General features: G+C 44.6%; 1 protein-coding gene across 1 annotated transcript; it reads left to right on the top strand.

The window, feature by feature from the left end:
- Window positions 1-5,046: 5,046 nt before the first annotated feature.
- org (oogenesis-related gene) lies at window positions 5,047-17,203 on the top strand. Its single transcript, XM_056277969.1, has 6 exons — window positions 5,047-5,140; window positions 13,977-14,054; window positions 14,201-14,399; window positions 16,316-16,470; window positions 16,890-16,997; window positions 17,099-17,203. Exons 2-6 carry the CDS (start codon window positions 14,052-14,054, stop codon window positions 17,123-17,125), a joined length of 492 nt encoding a protein of 163 aa, XP_056133944.1. The 5' UTR covers window positions 5,047-5,140; window positions 13,977-14,051; the 3' UTR covers window positions 17,126-17,203.
- The last annotated feature ends 206 nt before the right edge of the window (window positions 17,204-17,409 follow it).

Here is a 17,409-nt window from a genome sequence, read left to right as displayed (position 1 = left end):
TTACCAGTAATGAAATGAAAAAAAAAGATGAAATGTTATTACGGTGTCACATTTAGACAGTGAAGGAAATGTTTTACACTACTTTGTTGCAGTCCAGTTATATAAGAGTTCCACTTTCATATTCTTTCTTATTAAGATTGTATTCGCTTATAAACGTGCTCAACGTGGTCTGTATCTCTGCAGAGAAAGCAGCACTTTTCAGAAAAAGGGAGATGTAATATTTGCTAGTAATATTTGATTTGCTAATGTCCCTTACGGCTTTCCGTAGCGCCACAACAAAGTCACGTGATGTACGTAACAAAGTCAGTCGGAATCCGGTCGGTGAATAAACACCCAGCACGAGAGAAGTCGTCCTTGCTTTATTAATGTTATAAGTTAACATAGCCAGAGGGCACAGATCATTACACACATGGCCTTTGAAACTCTAGTTAATGGTCACGGTAATTTGCATATGAAACCGATCGTTGGTTTCGGTCGTCATGCAAATGTTTTGTTTGTAAGGGTGGTGCTGTCTGCAGTCAGTCGAGACTGAGAGGCCACTTATCAGACCCCGTTTACACTTGGTTTTAAAATGCGTTTTTTGCGATCGGATCACAAGTGAACAGCGCTAAATACAAGTGTAAATGACCACCAAAACGTTTTGTGAAGCGGTTGCTCAAACCACCTGCTGAGGTGGTCTGGGACGCATTTGACCACATATCTTTTGCAGTGTAAACGCTAATGCGTCCTGATGCGTCCCCGACAAGGACGTAACAGGAAATCTTCTTCTTCTTCTTCTTCTTCTCCTTCTTCTTCGGGGTGACGAAATCTGATCACAAGTGGTCAGCAGGACGCATTTGGAGACGCATGTTAGACACAGGTGTGAACGGCGATGTGTCTCGCTGTCCTCTTGTGATCCGATCACCCAAAACGCATGTTAAAACCAAGTGTAAACAGGGTCTAAAGAAACGTTTCTCAATAAACGTTGTGTCTAGATGAGCTGATTCAACTTTCTGTGACTTACATAGAATTAAGTAAATGGTACTGTTGTGGGGTTGTCTGTGCAATGTTGAATAGCGAGTAGTGGCTCACGTCAACTACCTGAGTAGCTAGTATAAACTACTAATAAGACACGTTAGCCCCTAGCTAACGGGTCTGACCCTTTAGTCGAGCGGTTAGTGATGTCGCCTTGTGGTGCAGGACACGTCGTGTCGAATCCCGCACCGGGCAAGAAAATAACCGGTTACATTGGTGGCAGCGGTGGGATCCGGAAGTGTGCAGATCCTCAGAAGTCTCTTCGGAGCGCGGGAATAACAAAGCGCGAGGGCGCGCTTCCGGGGAGGGTGACGACTGTAAACTACCTTAGTCGAGCGGTTAGTGACATCGCCTTGTGGTGCAGTACACTCCGTATCGAATCCCGCACCGGGCAAGAAAATAACCGGTTACACTAGGTTAGCTAACAATACTCACAGCAAACATGCCATATAACGCTAGGTAGGTAAATCCATCCATCCATTATCCAAACTGCGTATCCACGCAGGGTCGCAGGGATGCTGAGCCTGCAGTCATTGGGCAGCAGGTGGGGAGACACCCTGGACGGGCCGCCAGATCATCACAGGGGTAAATATTTGAGCAAATTAATTTCGCTTGCCTTGTCCCTTTTCAGACTAAATTTGTCATCATCTGGGATTTTCCTCGTTTGGAGGAACTCCAAAAGATCTTCCTCCGTCCTTCTAGGACTGACAATCGCGTTAGCTAACTTGGCTAATCGTTGCGGAAAAACTACGGCATTCCCCCCCCCCCATCTGTAGTTTAATTTTCAACGCGGCAGTTTTTTTCTTTCATAACGCTTTTTGCTCTTCACTCCACTTTTTTCCATTTCCTTTTCTTTAAACTTTTTTATGCGGGTTCCTTAAGGGGCCCCCGTAGTTTTCTGTCCTTGCCGTGACAGCTGGATTATTTAAAAGCACCTGGTGACAGTTTGGAGGAAGTGCTTGTGGTATTTTGAAAATATGACACATTCAGGTCACAGTTTCCTCTACTGAGGACAGAATGTGTTCCTCTCCTTAACAGTTTTCTGGTTGCAAGCGGTATAATCCTTTATTTTGACTAAAATTTCCAGTGCAAAATGCTAGTGAGTGTCCTGTAGCAGAAAACATTATGGAATGACAATACATTATGTAGTATTCAAACATCAGGATTACCGCTCTTTAGGAAGTCATTTTCCAGGACACGTTTCAGCGCCTTTGTCTAAGATATACATGACAAGTGTTGTTCACAGGTCATATTTTTCTGTATCAACTATCAGTGGAAGCCTCAACAGTCTCCAAATGGACTGTGTAACTTTCAGCTGGTGACTGAACAAACCGCCCTAACTTCAGGCACCAACATGACATTTCAACTGCTAAAAATATAGATAAAAATTGACAATCTCAGCTACAAATCATGCTGAAAACATGCTATCTGGACAAAATGCAACTTTATAACATAACTTTACAATTCCCCATGACCCCAATAATATTTCAGGAAAGCTGATCAATTTTAGCATTTTTCCAGGGGTTTTCCATGACTGGAAAACTCTTCTAGAAATGTACAGCTTTTCCAGGATGCGTGGGAAACCTGGTGGCAGAAAAGACGTTACATGTTTATAGTACATGCATGTTTAAACTATGCAAAGAAAGGTAATGACAGAAAGAGCTGTAGCCTTACCCTTGCACCAAGTACCTTCCCTGGGAACTTTGGGCTGTGCAGCTTATAGTAAAGGGCATCTCCTATCTGAATAGGCCCGCCACCTTCACACAGAAGAAAATCCTGGGGTCGATACAAGCCAACAAGCTTCCCTTCGTCCTGTCCTTGCAGCAGAATCTCAGCGTCTACATTCTGTGCGATACTTCTAAGAAACAGTAGGTGGCGATGCTGAATTCCTTGGGAAACAACGCCCTGGTCAGTGATACTGCTAAAGAGGCATGGAAGATGTTCATCAGGTGTATCAAAAGACAATTGGGACATGGACAGTGAGGGGACCAGAGTTTTTTTGACTGGCTCAACCTCTTCTTGCTCGCCTTTGGGATGAGTGTCTACAATGGGTGCCAGCATGTAGAGAGGGTTGTCAAAGTTATATGGATGGTTATGGAGGGGCAGTGGAAAAAGGGGAGACATGGGGGACAGGGGTGAAGGTGGAGATATGTAGACGCCAGGGAGGGACAGGGTACGAGCTATCCTCTTCTTAGGGACAGGTGGCGGTGTGCTGTCTGAGAAAAACCTCTCCTGGTGGCGATGGGAAGTGTCTAGGTAACACAGTAGGGGAATTTCAGAATTAGACAACAGTCATGTTGACTTGACCAACTGCAACACAAAACAATAGTAACCTCCTGGTTCAGGTTTTGGTGGGAGCGTATCTAGAAAAAAGGAAGTGTGATCGCATCGAAGTTCACACTTTCACAACATTACAGCAAAGCAATGATGAATGTTCTTTTCCACAAGTGGCATTTTCACTGGCCTTGAGGCAAACACACATGAGCTTTGTGGCTCCTAAATGTTAAGTGTTTGGTTTCAGGTGTTATTTCCTCCCTTTCAGTTCTCATGAGAAAGAGGAAACGAAGGACTCGGTGAAGAGAAAGAGGAAGAGAAAGGAACACATACTAAATTAAGTGCCCCTCCCTTTACATGACGTTTGCTTTTTTAGAGTTAAGGGTGTCACATGGTTGTAGGAAGTGATGCGACGCAGAAAGGTGCATGGATTTATATTTAATTCATTAATTTTCTTTTTTACACCACTGTAGTGACCTATTGAATGCTTAAGGAGAGGATCCCCATCTCAGCTGGCCTGTTTATTGCACTATGTTACATGAGCAGAAAGCCTACACGGGCTGGTTTTGCCTCACTTTGAATTTCAATTTACCAGTGTTGAAATGTTTGTTTGTTTTTGTTTTTTTGTTTTTTTTACAATATACCATAGCGCTGGTGAATGGGGCACTGGGTTGCATAACAGTCAGTGGCTTCAGAAAACACATCAGTGTCTGTGAAGTTCTGTTCCTGGGGTTCGAGAGGGCTGCACAAACCAGCATAAGACTCCAGGTCCACACTGGAGCTGGAGCTTCTGGAGTACTGATTCCTGTTTACACACACACACACACACACACACACACACACACACACACACACACACACACACACACACACACACACACACACACACACATCGCATCACAACATATCAGTTCAGTGTTGTTGTACATTTATAACAGACTAAGCAAATTCTCGTTACTGTCAAAATTCAACTCGGTCATCTTATGCTACTTCTGCAATGCAGGCTTTGAATTAATTAGAAAAAGATAATATTCCAACTGGTGCTCAGTGTATTTTTGAGACTGCAATTACAAAAACCATTGGACCATCTAAATTTCCAATTCCACTGGCAACATGAAAAACACGAAGACTGATATTACAGGGATTTCCAGTGGTTGCAATACTGTAAAAAACTTGTGCAAAAAAAAAAGAAAAGCAAAATGGACAAAATCCTGCTGCAATCAGGTATCATGTTATACTAGTTCTCTATCTCTCTTTTCAGTCATGACCCACTTGGTACCCACGTGAAACACTACTGAAAGATGACAGTACACCAACCAAATAGATAAACAAAGCTTAAGTTGAGTAACAGAGTAATGTACAGTACCAGAGAGTTGACATATCTGTTTCCTGTGCTCACTTAAGCCGGCATTACAATTAAGGCAACGTGGATGTGATGAGAGCTGTCATCTCGGTGTTGCAGAGTCTTTACATATTTATATATTCCAAGTTTGAGGCATTAAGCTGATGCATTTATCCAAAACAGTTATCAGTGCAACAGGGCTGAAATTTCAAGACCAACCAGATCACGAGCAAAAATAAAGAGTGCAGCAGCAAGACCTGTAGTGTGTTGTCAGAGCTCCTGTGTCATGGATGGTGAATCTGAACTGCGGGTAGAGAAAAAGAGCTCAGGAGGGAGACAAGTATTGGTTGTTGGTCTTACCTGCGCTGTTTGACAGGCAGCACCGGCGGCCCTGTTTGTCCCTCCGCTCTGCTGGCAGCACCAGACTCCATAAGGGTGCTGCGAATCCACAATGCACAGCCAGAGTCGCCAGTTCCTGCAAAGCCCACGGCTGCCTCTCTCTGTCTGCAGGTAACTAAGTGTCTCTGCAAGATAACCACTAAATACCAAGCTGCTTTTTTCTTCTTCTGCAAAAGACAGAGAAAGTTCTCTCCCTGGCTTCCTCTCCTTTTTGTTTTCCACTCCTCTGTCTAGTTGTCTTTCTTTCTGAGGAAGTTTTTGTGTGAGTCTGTTGCTGTTATCTTTGCTCTGATCTTCTGTAGTCTGAGGTTGGCACCGGAAAAGTGGTGTTTGATGGGAGTTGTTCTCTCTACACTTAACCTCAATGCTACAAAATGGAGAAGAAACACTTTACTCACTTTAACTAGAGCTCTCGTTTTCTTTTTTATCTTCAGCTACAGCAGCTCTTGCTTGCTCAGTGCTTTCTCGGCATCAGCTTGAATACTTTGTCTGAAGGATGTAACTTTATTCTATGCAATTTTATTCTTCACATCAGTCATCCCTTTCTGTGGTCTTGGTTTTTGTATTTAAAACTATGTTGGTTTTGACTGTTTTTCCTCGGAGAGGGGAAGGGTTCATAATCCAAGTTTCTTTTATCAAATGCATGAGCCCAACATACAACTCCAAACGGGAAACATAACAACAATCTTGTTGGAGAGCTTAAATTGATGCATGTAAACATGTCCAGTGCACAAAGTCAGTCACAAAAGAAACTTGCATAGCATACTGAATACACCTGATGGAAACAGCTGAAAAATACCAACTATATTTTTAAAGTCTTGTGTTTTTGTTAAGGCTGATGTAATACTTCAGGGTACAATTACAGAGCTGGATGTCTTCCTGAAAGTGGATGAGATTGTGTATTTCGTTCAGAGGCCAATTTGAAGGGGCATGCATGAGGATGCCATCGCCCTGGTTCAACAAATCGACAGAAAACAACCCTTTGCAAAACTGCTAGTCCCCCTCTTCTATCCTCTTTGGGTTAATGGCATCAAGGGACGTTATTATGTATAAAGAAATCTACTATTGATATTTAAATGCTATACATAATAAGGATGTGCAATCCAGAGACGTGTTATTTTCCAGGCTCACTAATAGATTTGAAATATGCTTGGTGTTAGGAAATCTTTCACGGTGGCGAATACACAAACAGGATACGGTTTAAAAGATGCTTGTGGTTAAATTTGACACCCACCACAAGGACGGTTATTCCCAGCAGACCTCACCACCTCCCTTGAAATGTCTCTGCAAATCGGCCACTGGTTTTGCTGAAAGTAAATCTGGATGCTCTTGACACAGGGTTGAAGCAGGGCGTTGTGCTTAACAGATGGTTTTGCTCACTCACTCCTCCAACCCGAATCTTGCTGCCTCAGTATCGATATGAGTTGACAACAGTGGGGACTTTTTTTAATGAATTCACATTCGACAAATTCATCCATCCATCCGTCCATTATCCAAAACCGCTTATCCTGCTCCCAGGGTCATGGGGATACTGGAGCCTATCCCAGCAGTCATTGGGCAGCAGGCGAGGATACACCCTGGACAGGCTGCCAGGCCATCACAGGGGGCATATAGCCACATATATCCAAACTCATCACCCTGCACAGATTGCTTCAACAATTTAGTTGGGGTTTTTTTCTCCCTTTTTCTCCCCAGTTGTACTTAGCCAATTACCCCACTCTTCCAAGCCGTCCCGGTCACTGCCCCACCCCCTCTGCCGATCCAGGGAGGGCTGCAGACTACCACATGTCTCCTCTGATACATGTGGAGTCGCCAGCCACTTCTTTTCACCTGACAGTGAGGAGTTTCACCAGGAAGACGTAGCGCATGGGAGGATCACGCTATTCCCCCCAGTTCCCCCTCCCCCCGAACAGGTGCCCCAACTGACCAGAGGAGGCGCTAGTGCAGCGACCAGGACACACACCCACATCCGGCTTCCCATCCGCAGACACGGCCAATTGTGTATGTAGGGATGCCCGACCAAGCCGGAGGTAACACGGGGATTTGAACCGGCGATCCCTGTGTTGGTAGGCAACGGAATAGACCGCCACGCCACCTGGACACCCTAAATTCAGTTGTATTGTAATGACCACGGATGTCTAGACCTGCTAGCCCTTGGCTAATGGGTCGGACCCCACTGGTTAGCACAGTCGCCCGTGGCGCAGGCGACCCGGGTTCGCTTCCCGGCTGCCCCCTGAATTTGCAACTGCTGCAGCTGGGACACGAGCCCAGGTCCAGGCAACTACCTTAACCAGTCGACTAAAGAGTCCGACCTGTTAGCCAATCGCTTAGCAAGTCTACTCATTCCTGATTGTTACAGTATTTTTACGTGTAAAGGGATGAGCCCAATGAAAACTGGCCATTGCATTTATTCCCCCCCCCTTTTTTTCTCCCCAGTTGCACCCAACCAATTACCCCACTCTTCCGAGCTGTCCGGGTCTCTGCTCCACCCCCTCTGCCGATCCGGGTGGGCTGCAGACTACCATATGTCTCCTCCGATACATGTGGAGTTGCCAGCTGCTTCTTTTCACCTGACAGTGAGGAGTTTCACCAGGGGGACATAGCGTGTGGGAGGATCACAGTATACCCCCCAGTTCCCCCTCCTCCCCGAAAAAGCGCCCCAGCCGAACAGAGGAGGTGCTAGTGCAGTGACCAGGACACACCCACATCTGGCTTCCCATCCGCAGACACGGCCAATTGTGTCTGTAGGGACACCTGACCAAACTGGAGGTAACACGGGGATTCGAACCGGCGATTTCTGTGTTGGTAGGCAACGGAATAGACTGCTACGCTACCCGGATGCCCCAAAACTGGCCATTTTAAAGGGAAACAGAGACATTTCGGAGTAAATCAAAGTAACTAAAATGAGCTTTGTTGATAACATTAAAAAGGTAGTCATCTGTAAACCTTGGGCTGAGAATAAAATGCATCAAATTATTTCCAAGTGCTACACTGTCAAAGGTGATCAGTTCATTTTGGGGCGGACTTTTGTAACACGCACATAGCCTGAACGGTTTCCTGTCAAAAGCAGCAAATTATCTTTTAACTAATATGAGGGACTCTTATATTTCTACTCAAATAAAATCTAGTGAAGTTGGCCTACCAACACCCCTGTCTGAAACATATATAGCAGGCCTTTAACTTCCGGTAGAAAAAGATACATGTCTATCTTTTAAGCCTCACGTATCTATCTATCCAGCAGCTGTATCTTTTACAATACACCTAATGTGTTTATCGCTAGCTTTTATCAAATCGCTTGCCATCGCAGTAACTGCAGAGAGCCTCCTGTATTGACCAAGTCTGGAAAATGTCAAAAGAATAATCAAAATGTAGATGTTTTACACAGATAGGCGGATGACACGTTCTCATATTGACTGTGGTGCAAGTGTGTGCTCTGGAGGCTGAGGGTGTTTCTCCTCAAGTACCCTGTCTCAGAATGAGTCACACATCCTGATGGCGGAGGGCCATTGTTTCTCAGTCTGCCCCCCCCCCCCACCAATATGCAGCTATGTATTCATCATAGCATAATTTAATTGAAATACATGGCAATTATGCGCAGAAAAATCTTGTCACTGAATTGACAAATCTCCGCATAATATCCAAAACAGTCCAGTTGGAAGCTGAGGAGCATCTTGCTCGTCATGGAGAATGGAAAGGAAACGACACAGCGGCCCAGGGTGACTACGCAGCTCTTCAGCTTTCAGTGTCATGTGCACAAAATACGACTTTGCTTGTTTTTTTTAAGAAAAGCCAATCACCTCAGTAAATCCCCTGTGTACTTCTCATACAGGCTGCCAAATAAAGTGGGATGGGATCGCAGCACAGAAAATGTCACTGGGGGAAAATCCAGTTTACGAGTCCTCGAACTTACAGTCTGCTTCTCTGTTTTCTCCCTCTGTAAGGAAACTTACAAGAACAGCTATTAGACCTTCCTCCAATGTGACGTCGAAATGATCCTTTCTAGTATACTTACAGAGGAATCCATCCATCCATCCATCCATTATCTGAACCACTTATCCTGCTCTCAGGGTTGTGGGGATGCTGGAGCCTGTTCCAGCGGTTACTGGGCGGCAGGTGGGGAGACACCCTGGACAGGCCGCCAGGCCATCACAGGCCGACACACACACACACACACACACACACACACACACACACACACACACACACACACACACACACACACACACACACACATACACACACATTCATACCTAGGGACAATTTAGTATGGCTACTTCATCTGACTTACATGTCTTTGGACTGTGGGAGGAAACCGGAGTCCCCAGAGGAAACCCACGCAGACAACATGCAAACTCCACACAGAGGACGGCCCGGGATGACCCACCAAGGTTGGACTACCCCAGGGCTTGAACCCAGGACCTCCTTGCTGTGTGGTGACCGCACTAACCACTGCGACACCGTGCCGCCCACTTACAGAGGAATGCGTGTCTTACTTAGCCATCTCATCAACTACATCTGAAAAACAAAGTCTGATCCGTCTGGATCACAAACCCTTCAGGAGGTCGACTCTGACCCACTAGGATTGACTTCGCTGACTCTGAGGCCAGATTTTTCTTTTTTTTTATGTTGACATTATTCTAATTAGGTGTGCCCCCCACCAACTCTTTGAAATGACCGATTGAATATCATGGCAGGATAAAGTAATCAAATCCTGTTGTGTAGTTTAATGCGGATCAAATGTGTATCAACAGAAATGCATTACTAGCCGGCGGTGTTTCAACACAATGGGGTGATTGATCTTACCCCGGGATTACACTGCCTCATCTATTTTAAAGCCCTGTGATGACTCACTGTGTTTTCCTCCCGCTCCTCGTGGGCAGGAGCACTCTGCTGCATAATAGCGTCCGTCTAAATTGGAGAGAGTGGGACGATGAGGAGCTTCACCGCGAGCCTGGTTTCATGAGGGGCCTCTGCCGTCCTCGCCTCATATGCAAACGAGTCAAGAGATCTGTGATCCTTTCCAACCACTTTAGTAGCCACATTCACCACGGCAACACTTAACAGCGCGGTGTCTATATATGTTCAGTCTAAGATGCGCTGAGTGGGAATGGAGGGTGTAAAAGCGGACTTACATTTCCGATCCTTGAAATGACACAGGCGGAGGGATTCATTAACCTTCTTACAAGTGGCGAAAGGAATAAATGTCTAGGACCCAGCACATTCAATACATCTTTAAAGTGACCCTGTCCCCCCGCAAACAAGTATTTACTTATTTGCATGGATGCAGTTTAAGTTTTGGTGGAGTTAAGTTTATTCTTTTGTGTACCTGTAGCAATTCACAAGGGAGTAAATTCACATCAGGGTGAATGCAAATAACAAACAGAGTGTGTATGATTTTTAAAAATAATTTTCAGAGAATCATCCATCCATCCATTATCTGAACTGCTTATCCTGCTCTCAGGGCCGCGGGGATGCTAGAGCCTATTCCAGCACTCACTGGATGGCAGGCGGGGAGACACCCAGGACAGGCCGCCAAGCCATCACAGGGCCAATGCGCATACACACACACACACACACACACACACACACACACACACACACACACACACACACACACACACACACACACACACACACACACACACACACACACGGCCAATTCACCTGACCTACATGTCTTTGGACTGTGGGAGGAAACCGGAGTCCCCAGAGGAAACCCACGCAGACAACATGCAAACTCCACACAGAGGATGGCCTGGGATGACCCACCAAGGTTGGACTACCCCGGGTCTTGAACCCAGGACCTTCTTGCTGTGAGGTGACCGCACTAATCACTGCGCCACCATGCCGCTCTGAGTTTACCTTTACCTGCAAAATAAACTATTTGAAATGGACTCCAAACAGATGAGTCATATAAACACTGTCCTGAATAACAATAGTGTGTGATACAAGGTAGAAACACCAAAAATAAACATCCAAGGATAATGTATCACAGCATTCTCTCAGTTTTATTTTCTGATTTGGCAGAGACTGATAATGCATCACACTGACGTTACAGAACTGCGGTACATCATATTTTATACAGAAATGGTACAACTGGCAGTGCATAATAAAACCAAGTTGAGCTGTATTGAGCTCTATTTCATTCTTAATGGTGGAAGGCAAAGTGTTTTCTTATAAGCTCGCTGAGCCTGCATTTGGGCTTGCTGCTGATGGATTGCTTGGGTTTAGAGGAGAAGGGGGAAGAGGTTTGCACCTCCCCCTTCGATAATCTTCTGTCCTCAGCTTGTGAGTTTGTTAAATCTTTGGACACTGTCTGCTTCACTGCTGACTGGTGAAAGGAATTGCTGTGGACATTGATGGCCTGTGTCCTCATCAGTAGGGCTTTGCTTTGAAAGCATGCAGCATCCTGTTCCTTGTTTAAGCGCCGCACCCTGGCTTGGCAGAGCAAGGCCTCCTCGCTGGCCATCTGGGGGCTCTGGCTCAAAGTAACAAAGCCATATGAGGTGGTGACTTTGGTGAGGTGTGGCAGGGAGAGGGCGGCTTTGCTGGCAGGATCCAGGCAGTGCTGTGCTTCTGCGTTTGGAGCCGGGAAGGAACATTCTCTGAGAAGGGAAGACCTCCTCTTGGTGAAGGGGTCAGAGATACTCCTCTGAGCTTTGCGATCTGGTGGAGATGAGCTCAAGACTGTGGATGATTTGGATGATGAGTGTGTGGAGCTGGACAGTGAAACAGATAAAGACAGTGCCAGCTTTGGTCCAGGACCTCCTAGACCTTCATCTGCCTCAGCATCCTCTTCCTCTTTCTCTCTGCCCTTTACAGTCTCTGATGATCTCAAGCCAGCCTGGACCGACAAACTTGGTATGGTGAACTGAGGGATGGTGTCAGGGGTCAGGATATTTGTAAAAATGTTGTCCCGACTCATGTGGAACTCTGATCCAAAAGAATCCCCGAGAGACTTGGCTCCACTTGTTGCCCACAAGAGTGCACATATCCCTGCACTACTGTGGCGCCGTCCTGTGAAGAAATCAGTTGAATGAGCATTTTTTGTCCTATTACAAACAGCTCCAACGCTGATTGTTCGTGTGACAGCCGTGTTCTTTTCCATTGTGGGTGCTTTCCTCTTTCTCCAAGTGAAGGCTGGGCTGTAGACTGGTGAGAGGGATGATAGTAAATGCCTTTTATAATTTTCTACTCCCCATGCCCTTTTATTCCCCACTCGAAGGACTGAGATGTGCGTATGTGTGACGAAGCTCAGCAGCGGAAGTGCCTACCAATTAGGGCTCTCCTTAATCACTGGAGCACATTGAGGGCCACCTCATTTAAACCTCTTCATATGCTAAAAAGCACTTCGGTCTCGCTACCGCTCAGACAGTTGTGTGGATACATCTGCAACATAGCCTTGAGTTCATTCAAAGAAATATTTAACTCTTTTTAAGTGGGCAGTGTTGCAAAGGATTACGACATTACGTCTTTGCTGGCTATTTGCACAACACCACAGAAAAATGAATGACACCTCTTCAAGGCAGAAGCATCAAAACTGGTATGAAAAATTAGTGTCCATATGTTTTTAAAGATATGTAAGCACTAATTTTTATGTAAGCACTAATTTTAGTCTATCTCTGCCCACTCACAATTTTGAAAAAGGAAAAAAATGGGTGTAGTTCAAGAGGATAGTAATGGTGGTGTTGGGGGGGGGTGAAGGTGTTGGTGCTGTAGTAGAACACCACTGCCACCACTATTGGTGTTGGGGGACATGCATTTTCCCCAGATGCAAGAAAAGACATATTTTCTCCCTCAAAGGGGTCACGTGATGCGACTTGGTTTTTGTTGAATTTATCATCAGGGCAATGGGTTTTACCACCCCACTCCATACCAACATCTTTTCAGTAAAAAAAAAAAGTAAAAACAATAGTTTTACTAACCTTCTAAAGCTGAAATCTGGGATGTTTCTCCATTAATAGATGGCAATTTTATCCATCTGGACCATGGAGACGGGTTACACAATATTAATTGGCATCTTTACCAAGGTTGTAGACACTCTCCATACACCCATAGATTTCATATCATATACTGCTGTTGAAATTTGGTACAGCAGTTCCTTATCAGGCAGACTGAAACGTGATGACAATGTGGCGATGTTTTGTTTGGACTGGTAATCTACCAATTCTACAATCAATATTACAGTAGAACAGTGTTTTCTTATAGTTTGATGTACTTTGTAATACATTAAATTGCCTGTGTTAGCACTGGTCAGAGGATGGCATTTTTTCATTGGTGGGAACTGCTTACTGATGAGCTGACAGCACAAAAGCGACAGTGTCTGCTTGTTTGTAGTTCTGTGGAGGCCAGAACAGGAAAACCACGGATTTCAGCTTTAAAATCCACTAGTTCTCTATCAGTGGTTTAAAAACTGAAAATGGACCAGGCAACGTAAAGCTCTACAATGCCTGTCAAGTTAATTGGCAGGGCTTGCTGATTGGTCGGCCTTATTGTACGGCGTGCAGTTGTCTGCAACGATTGGCTACAGCGCCGCGACGTCGAGCTACAATTTACCCATAGTTCAGCTCGCTGCTATAGACTAATTTGTTTTGGTCTGTTCCGCCCTCACACTGAGCCTGCGTCAAGATGGCCCCCGGGGATAGCGCCTGCATTGTTGAGCAGACAGAGGAAGAGCAGGTCGAGGGTGCTGAGGTAACACTGAGTTTACACTTTCCTTTGGCGTATTTCTACATCTCGGTGAGCGGGGATCTTGAATGGGAAGGCGGCCATGGACGTTAGCCTGGTGGATACGCCGAGCATAACGTCACGTCATGCTAATAGCGACGCCAACGAACCCGCATAGTGTCGCATACTGGATCGCTAGCTGCGTCTTTTCGCTGACATTAGTGATCACTCGGCTTGTTTTTTGGTAGTATACGCTAACATTTAACTTGTTTATTTCTAGGGCAAAACTGTAAAGAGCGATGGCTTGTTTTACACCGTGCTACGCCTCCTCAAGCGGCTCTGGCCCATCAGCATCATGGTATGCTAACGCTAGCGTGTTTCTTTTTGTTGTTGTTGTTGGATAAAGCAAATTGCGGCCCATGTTTTATTTGTCCGAATAATTTAACTTGTACTTTTCTTTGTCGTGTTTTTTTGTTTGTAAACTGGTAAATGTGACGGTAACAGGTACGGGCATACCACGGGGTGCGGTGGCTGCTCGGCGTCCCCTTTCAGAGGAGCTGCTCCACTCCGGCGCGTGTGAGCCTATCGGGCCGGAAGCGTCTGAGCCGGTTCACGCGCGTCCTGCTGGTCGTGCTCCCTAATCGCGTGCAGGCCGCGCTGGGCTACCCGGTCTCGAGCAGCATCGGGTGCTCGCTGTCCCCAGGTAAAGAGGCGCCCGGTTCAAAGTGCCATGTTGCTTTTAAGTTTTATATATGGTTCGTCATTAACTGCAAATCCAGTATGTTAAACACTAACCCCGACTAGGGCTGTGCGATATGATCAAAATCTCTGTTTTTCTTGTTTCTATTTGTTTCTGTTTTCTTATCTTGTTTGTTTGTTTTTTCTCACTAGAGCGTCTGCAGTAGAACCCAAATGCCCCTCGGGGATGGATAAAGTATTCTGATCTCGTATCACGATATAGGTCATTCACATCACGATAACGATATATATCACGATATAGCACATTTTCTGTAAAGCCAGTGAATAAATAGTTTATGTAAAATGACCACATGGAAAGGCCTATTTCTTATTACATTTTGAATTATATACTCGACAAATAAAAGGTACTTAATCATATTTGATTATTTTTCTCCTTTTAAAACCTTTGCGCAAATTTTCAATTAAGCATGTATGAAAATATAAAATATTAATGTATAAAATATAGAAAGGTAAATAGAAAACACATTTCAACTATAGCTGCAACGGCAGTCGTTATCTCCTTCCATCTTCGTGATTCTTTGACATATGGTGTGCCGCAGGCAAAAGCCTCTTGCAACATCCGAGTCTGGGGTTTGTTCTGAGCACTCGACTGCTTTTGCGGCTCTCATCTGTAGACTCTCTGTACTGTTTGACATGATTCTTGTGTAGGTGGTAAAAGAGGCTAGTGGTGTTTGAGTCTGTTGTAGGGACCGGCGTGCGGCATATTTTGCGAAGTACGTTTTTCTGGTCTGTGTCAAGACTTTTCATACCCAAACCACATCCATAAGGTGGATGTAGGCCCTCTTTCAGGTACAAGCTCCTCATTTTGCCCTGGCTGGTTGGAGTCCTTCATTCACTGTCCTCCATGTTTGTTTGTATTGCCTTCATGCAAATTTCCTGCCTGCATCCATACTGTGCAGAGAGCGGAAAGGGTCGTCCAAATGACAAAAAATATTGCCATGAAGAGTGTGACTTACGACACAACAAAATAAACTATAGAGCTTAATGCGAAACGATAGACGTTTTCTATCGTCACACGATATATATTGTCATATCGCAAAGCCCTACCCCTGACTATTTTTTTCAAAAGGATGCCATAGCTTTGGATTGTTTTTAGACTGGGGAAGTTAAACCAGATCGCCCCTTATTCCTTAGCTCGAAGTCAAACTTAATGTTTCTTCGGCTGACAGTTCATGTCAGCATGAGTCCATGGCCATGTTTTAGTTTTTGCTTTTCTAAAGACCTTTTCCTGGGATTTTCCCCCCAAATCAATGCAGTTGAAAGTGCAGGTTATCCCGCAACAATAAGTTGGGGGGGCGGCGGCTGCGTTTTCACTGTGATGCGGTAAGTTGACTTTCACTGCATTGAAATAAACGTTAACTAGTAGATGTATGGAAGGAAAAATGCACGAAACAAATCTAAACCATTACTATATAATTTGCAGTGTAGAATATCCACGACTGTAGAAAATTGGCTAAAACGTGTATATAAAAAAGAAGGTATTCCTGACCTTGAACCTGGTTTCCAAAGTATGCTTGAATGCCATAATGGTTTGGCTAAATATATAACATTAGGTTTGCGCAGGAAATGAAAAGGTAAGATGATGGATATACCTTTTTTTTGCATAATGACACGTGCTTTTAAGTGTCATGTAGACCCCATACCACTGAATGGTTGGATACAACCCCTAGACTTAAGAGTTTTCCAAGTGTCTTAAATCATTGTAAAAGTTTTACTCTCCAGATCATGAGTTTCTATCCTTTATAGTGCTGTCTGTATTCGATGACTGTTCATTAAATCATCTGGAGGCGTGGATGCCAAAGCAAGCTATCAATGTTTGAAATACATTTCTAGGAGATTATAACAGGATTTTGTCAACAGAAGTGAGAGTCTCTCCTACCAAACCTTATGGGAAGGGTAGTAAGAGGAAGCAGGATGACTTGGATGAGGAAGAAGAGGAGCAGCAGACTGTGTTGGAGATCCTCACTCAGGAGCTGGCTGTATCTGAAGACTCTGAAGAGGACCCAGACTATGAGGTTAGTAAACAGATTACTCGTTTTTTTTTAAAACTTTTTTTAAAAAAATTTACTAATCAAAAGGCTAATGCCTCATAAAGTTATGTCACTTGTCCAGTACTCCAAAAACTTTTTTTTTCTTCCTCTAAAGATTGTTGTCAAAGGTGGCAGTCTGAATCCCTGTAGTTTCTTCCCCCCGTCCCTGATCTGCTTTAGGAGACTTGAGGCTAAAGTTGATTTACTGATGTACCGCTAGGGCTATGCTCATGCAGTTACAGTGGTAACCGAAGGTTTAAAAATCTGTTCAGTGATGCACATCGGATCACCTCTGTAATATTCACTGGCCACCAGCAAACATCAGTGTTACAGCAACTTTGTTCACCGCATGGATTTTGATTATTTTCTTGAAGGCAATCTCCCTCTTTGCCATTTTTTTCCAGCCTAGTCCTGTGGAATCTGACACTGAGGAATACGGCTCTCACAACAACACGGAGAGTGACTTTGAAGTTTCGGAGAAAGGCATGGTCATTATTAAAGACCTAGAAACGGTAAACAAAATCCTTGAATACATGCCTCGGATGAAATTACATGGGGGGGGGGGTACACTGTAAGAAGAGATTCACTTTCATGCTTGTCTTGTATTTTACAGGATGTTTTTACTGTCCATTCCAACTGATGTGGTGTCCTGCATTTTTGAGCTGGGATTTTTGTCATTTCCATATAATTTTGTAAGTTTATAATTCAATAAATGTTCACGTTAAATTGGGCTGATCTCCTATGATTTTGTGCCCTTCCACAAGATGGCAGCGATGGATCAGAAGACCTTCACCTTTTATACTGAACACCATTAGCAAATGCAAATGGATGATGTCAGTTATGGCATTTTAATGTCTCAGAATGTTGACCACTTATTGCCTATAAATCCTAATCACTGCACTCTTTACACAACACTTCTCTATA

The sequence above is a fragment of the Lampris incognitus genome, chromosome 3, assembly GCF_029633865.1.
Source record: "Lampris incognitus isolate fLamInc1 chromosome 3, fLamInc1.hap2, whole genome shotgun sequence".
In the NCBI taxonomy this organism is placed as follows: domain Eukaryota; kingdom Metazoa; phylum Chordata; class Actinopteri; order Lampriformes; family Lampridae; genus Lampris; species Lampris incognitus.
The sequence above is the reverse complement of the archived record's forward strand: the minus strand, read 5'-3'. Positions and strand labels throughout refer to the sequence as shown.

Coding starts and splice junctions, on each gene's coding strand:
- org (XM_056277969.1), top strand. Junction 14,400..16,315: donor CGGGTGCTCGCTGTCCCCAG/GTAAAGAGGCGC, acceptor TTTTGTCAACAG/AAGTGAGAGTCTCTCCTACC. Junction 16,998..17,098: donor TTATTAAAGACCTAGAAACG/GTAAACAAAATC, acceptor TGTATTTTACAG/GATGTTTTTACTGTCCATTC.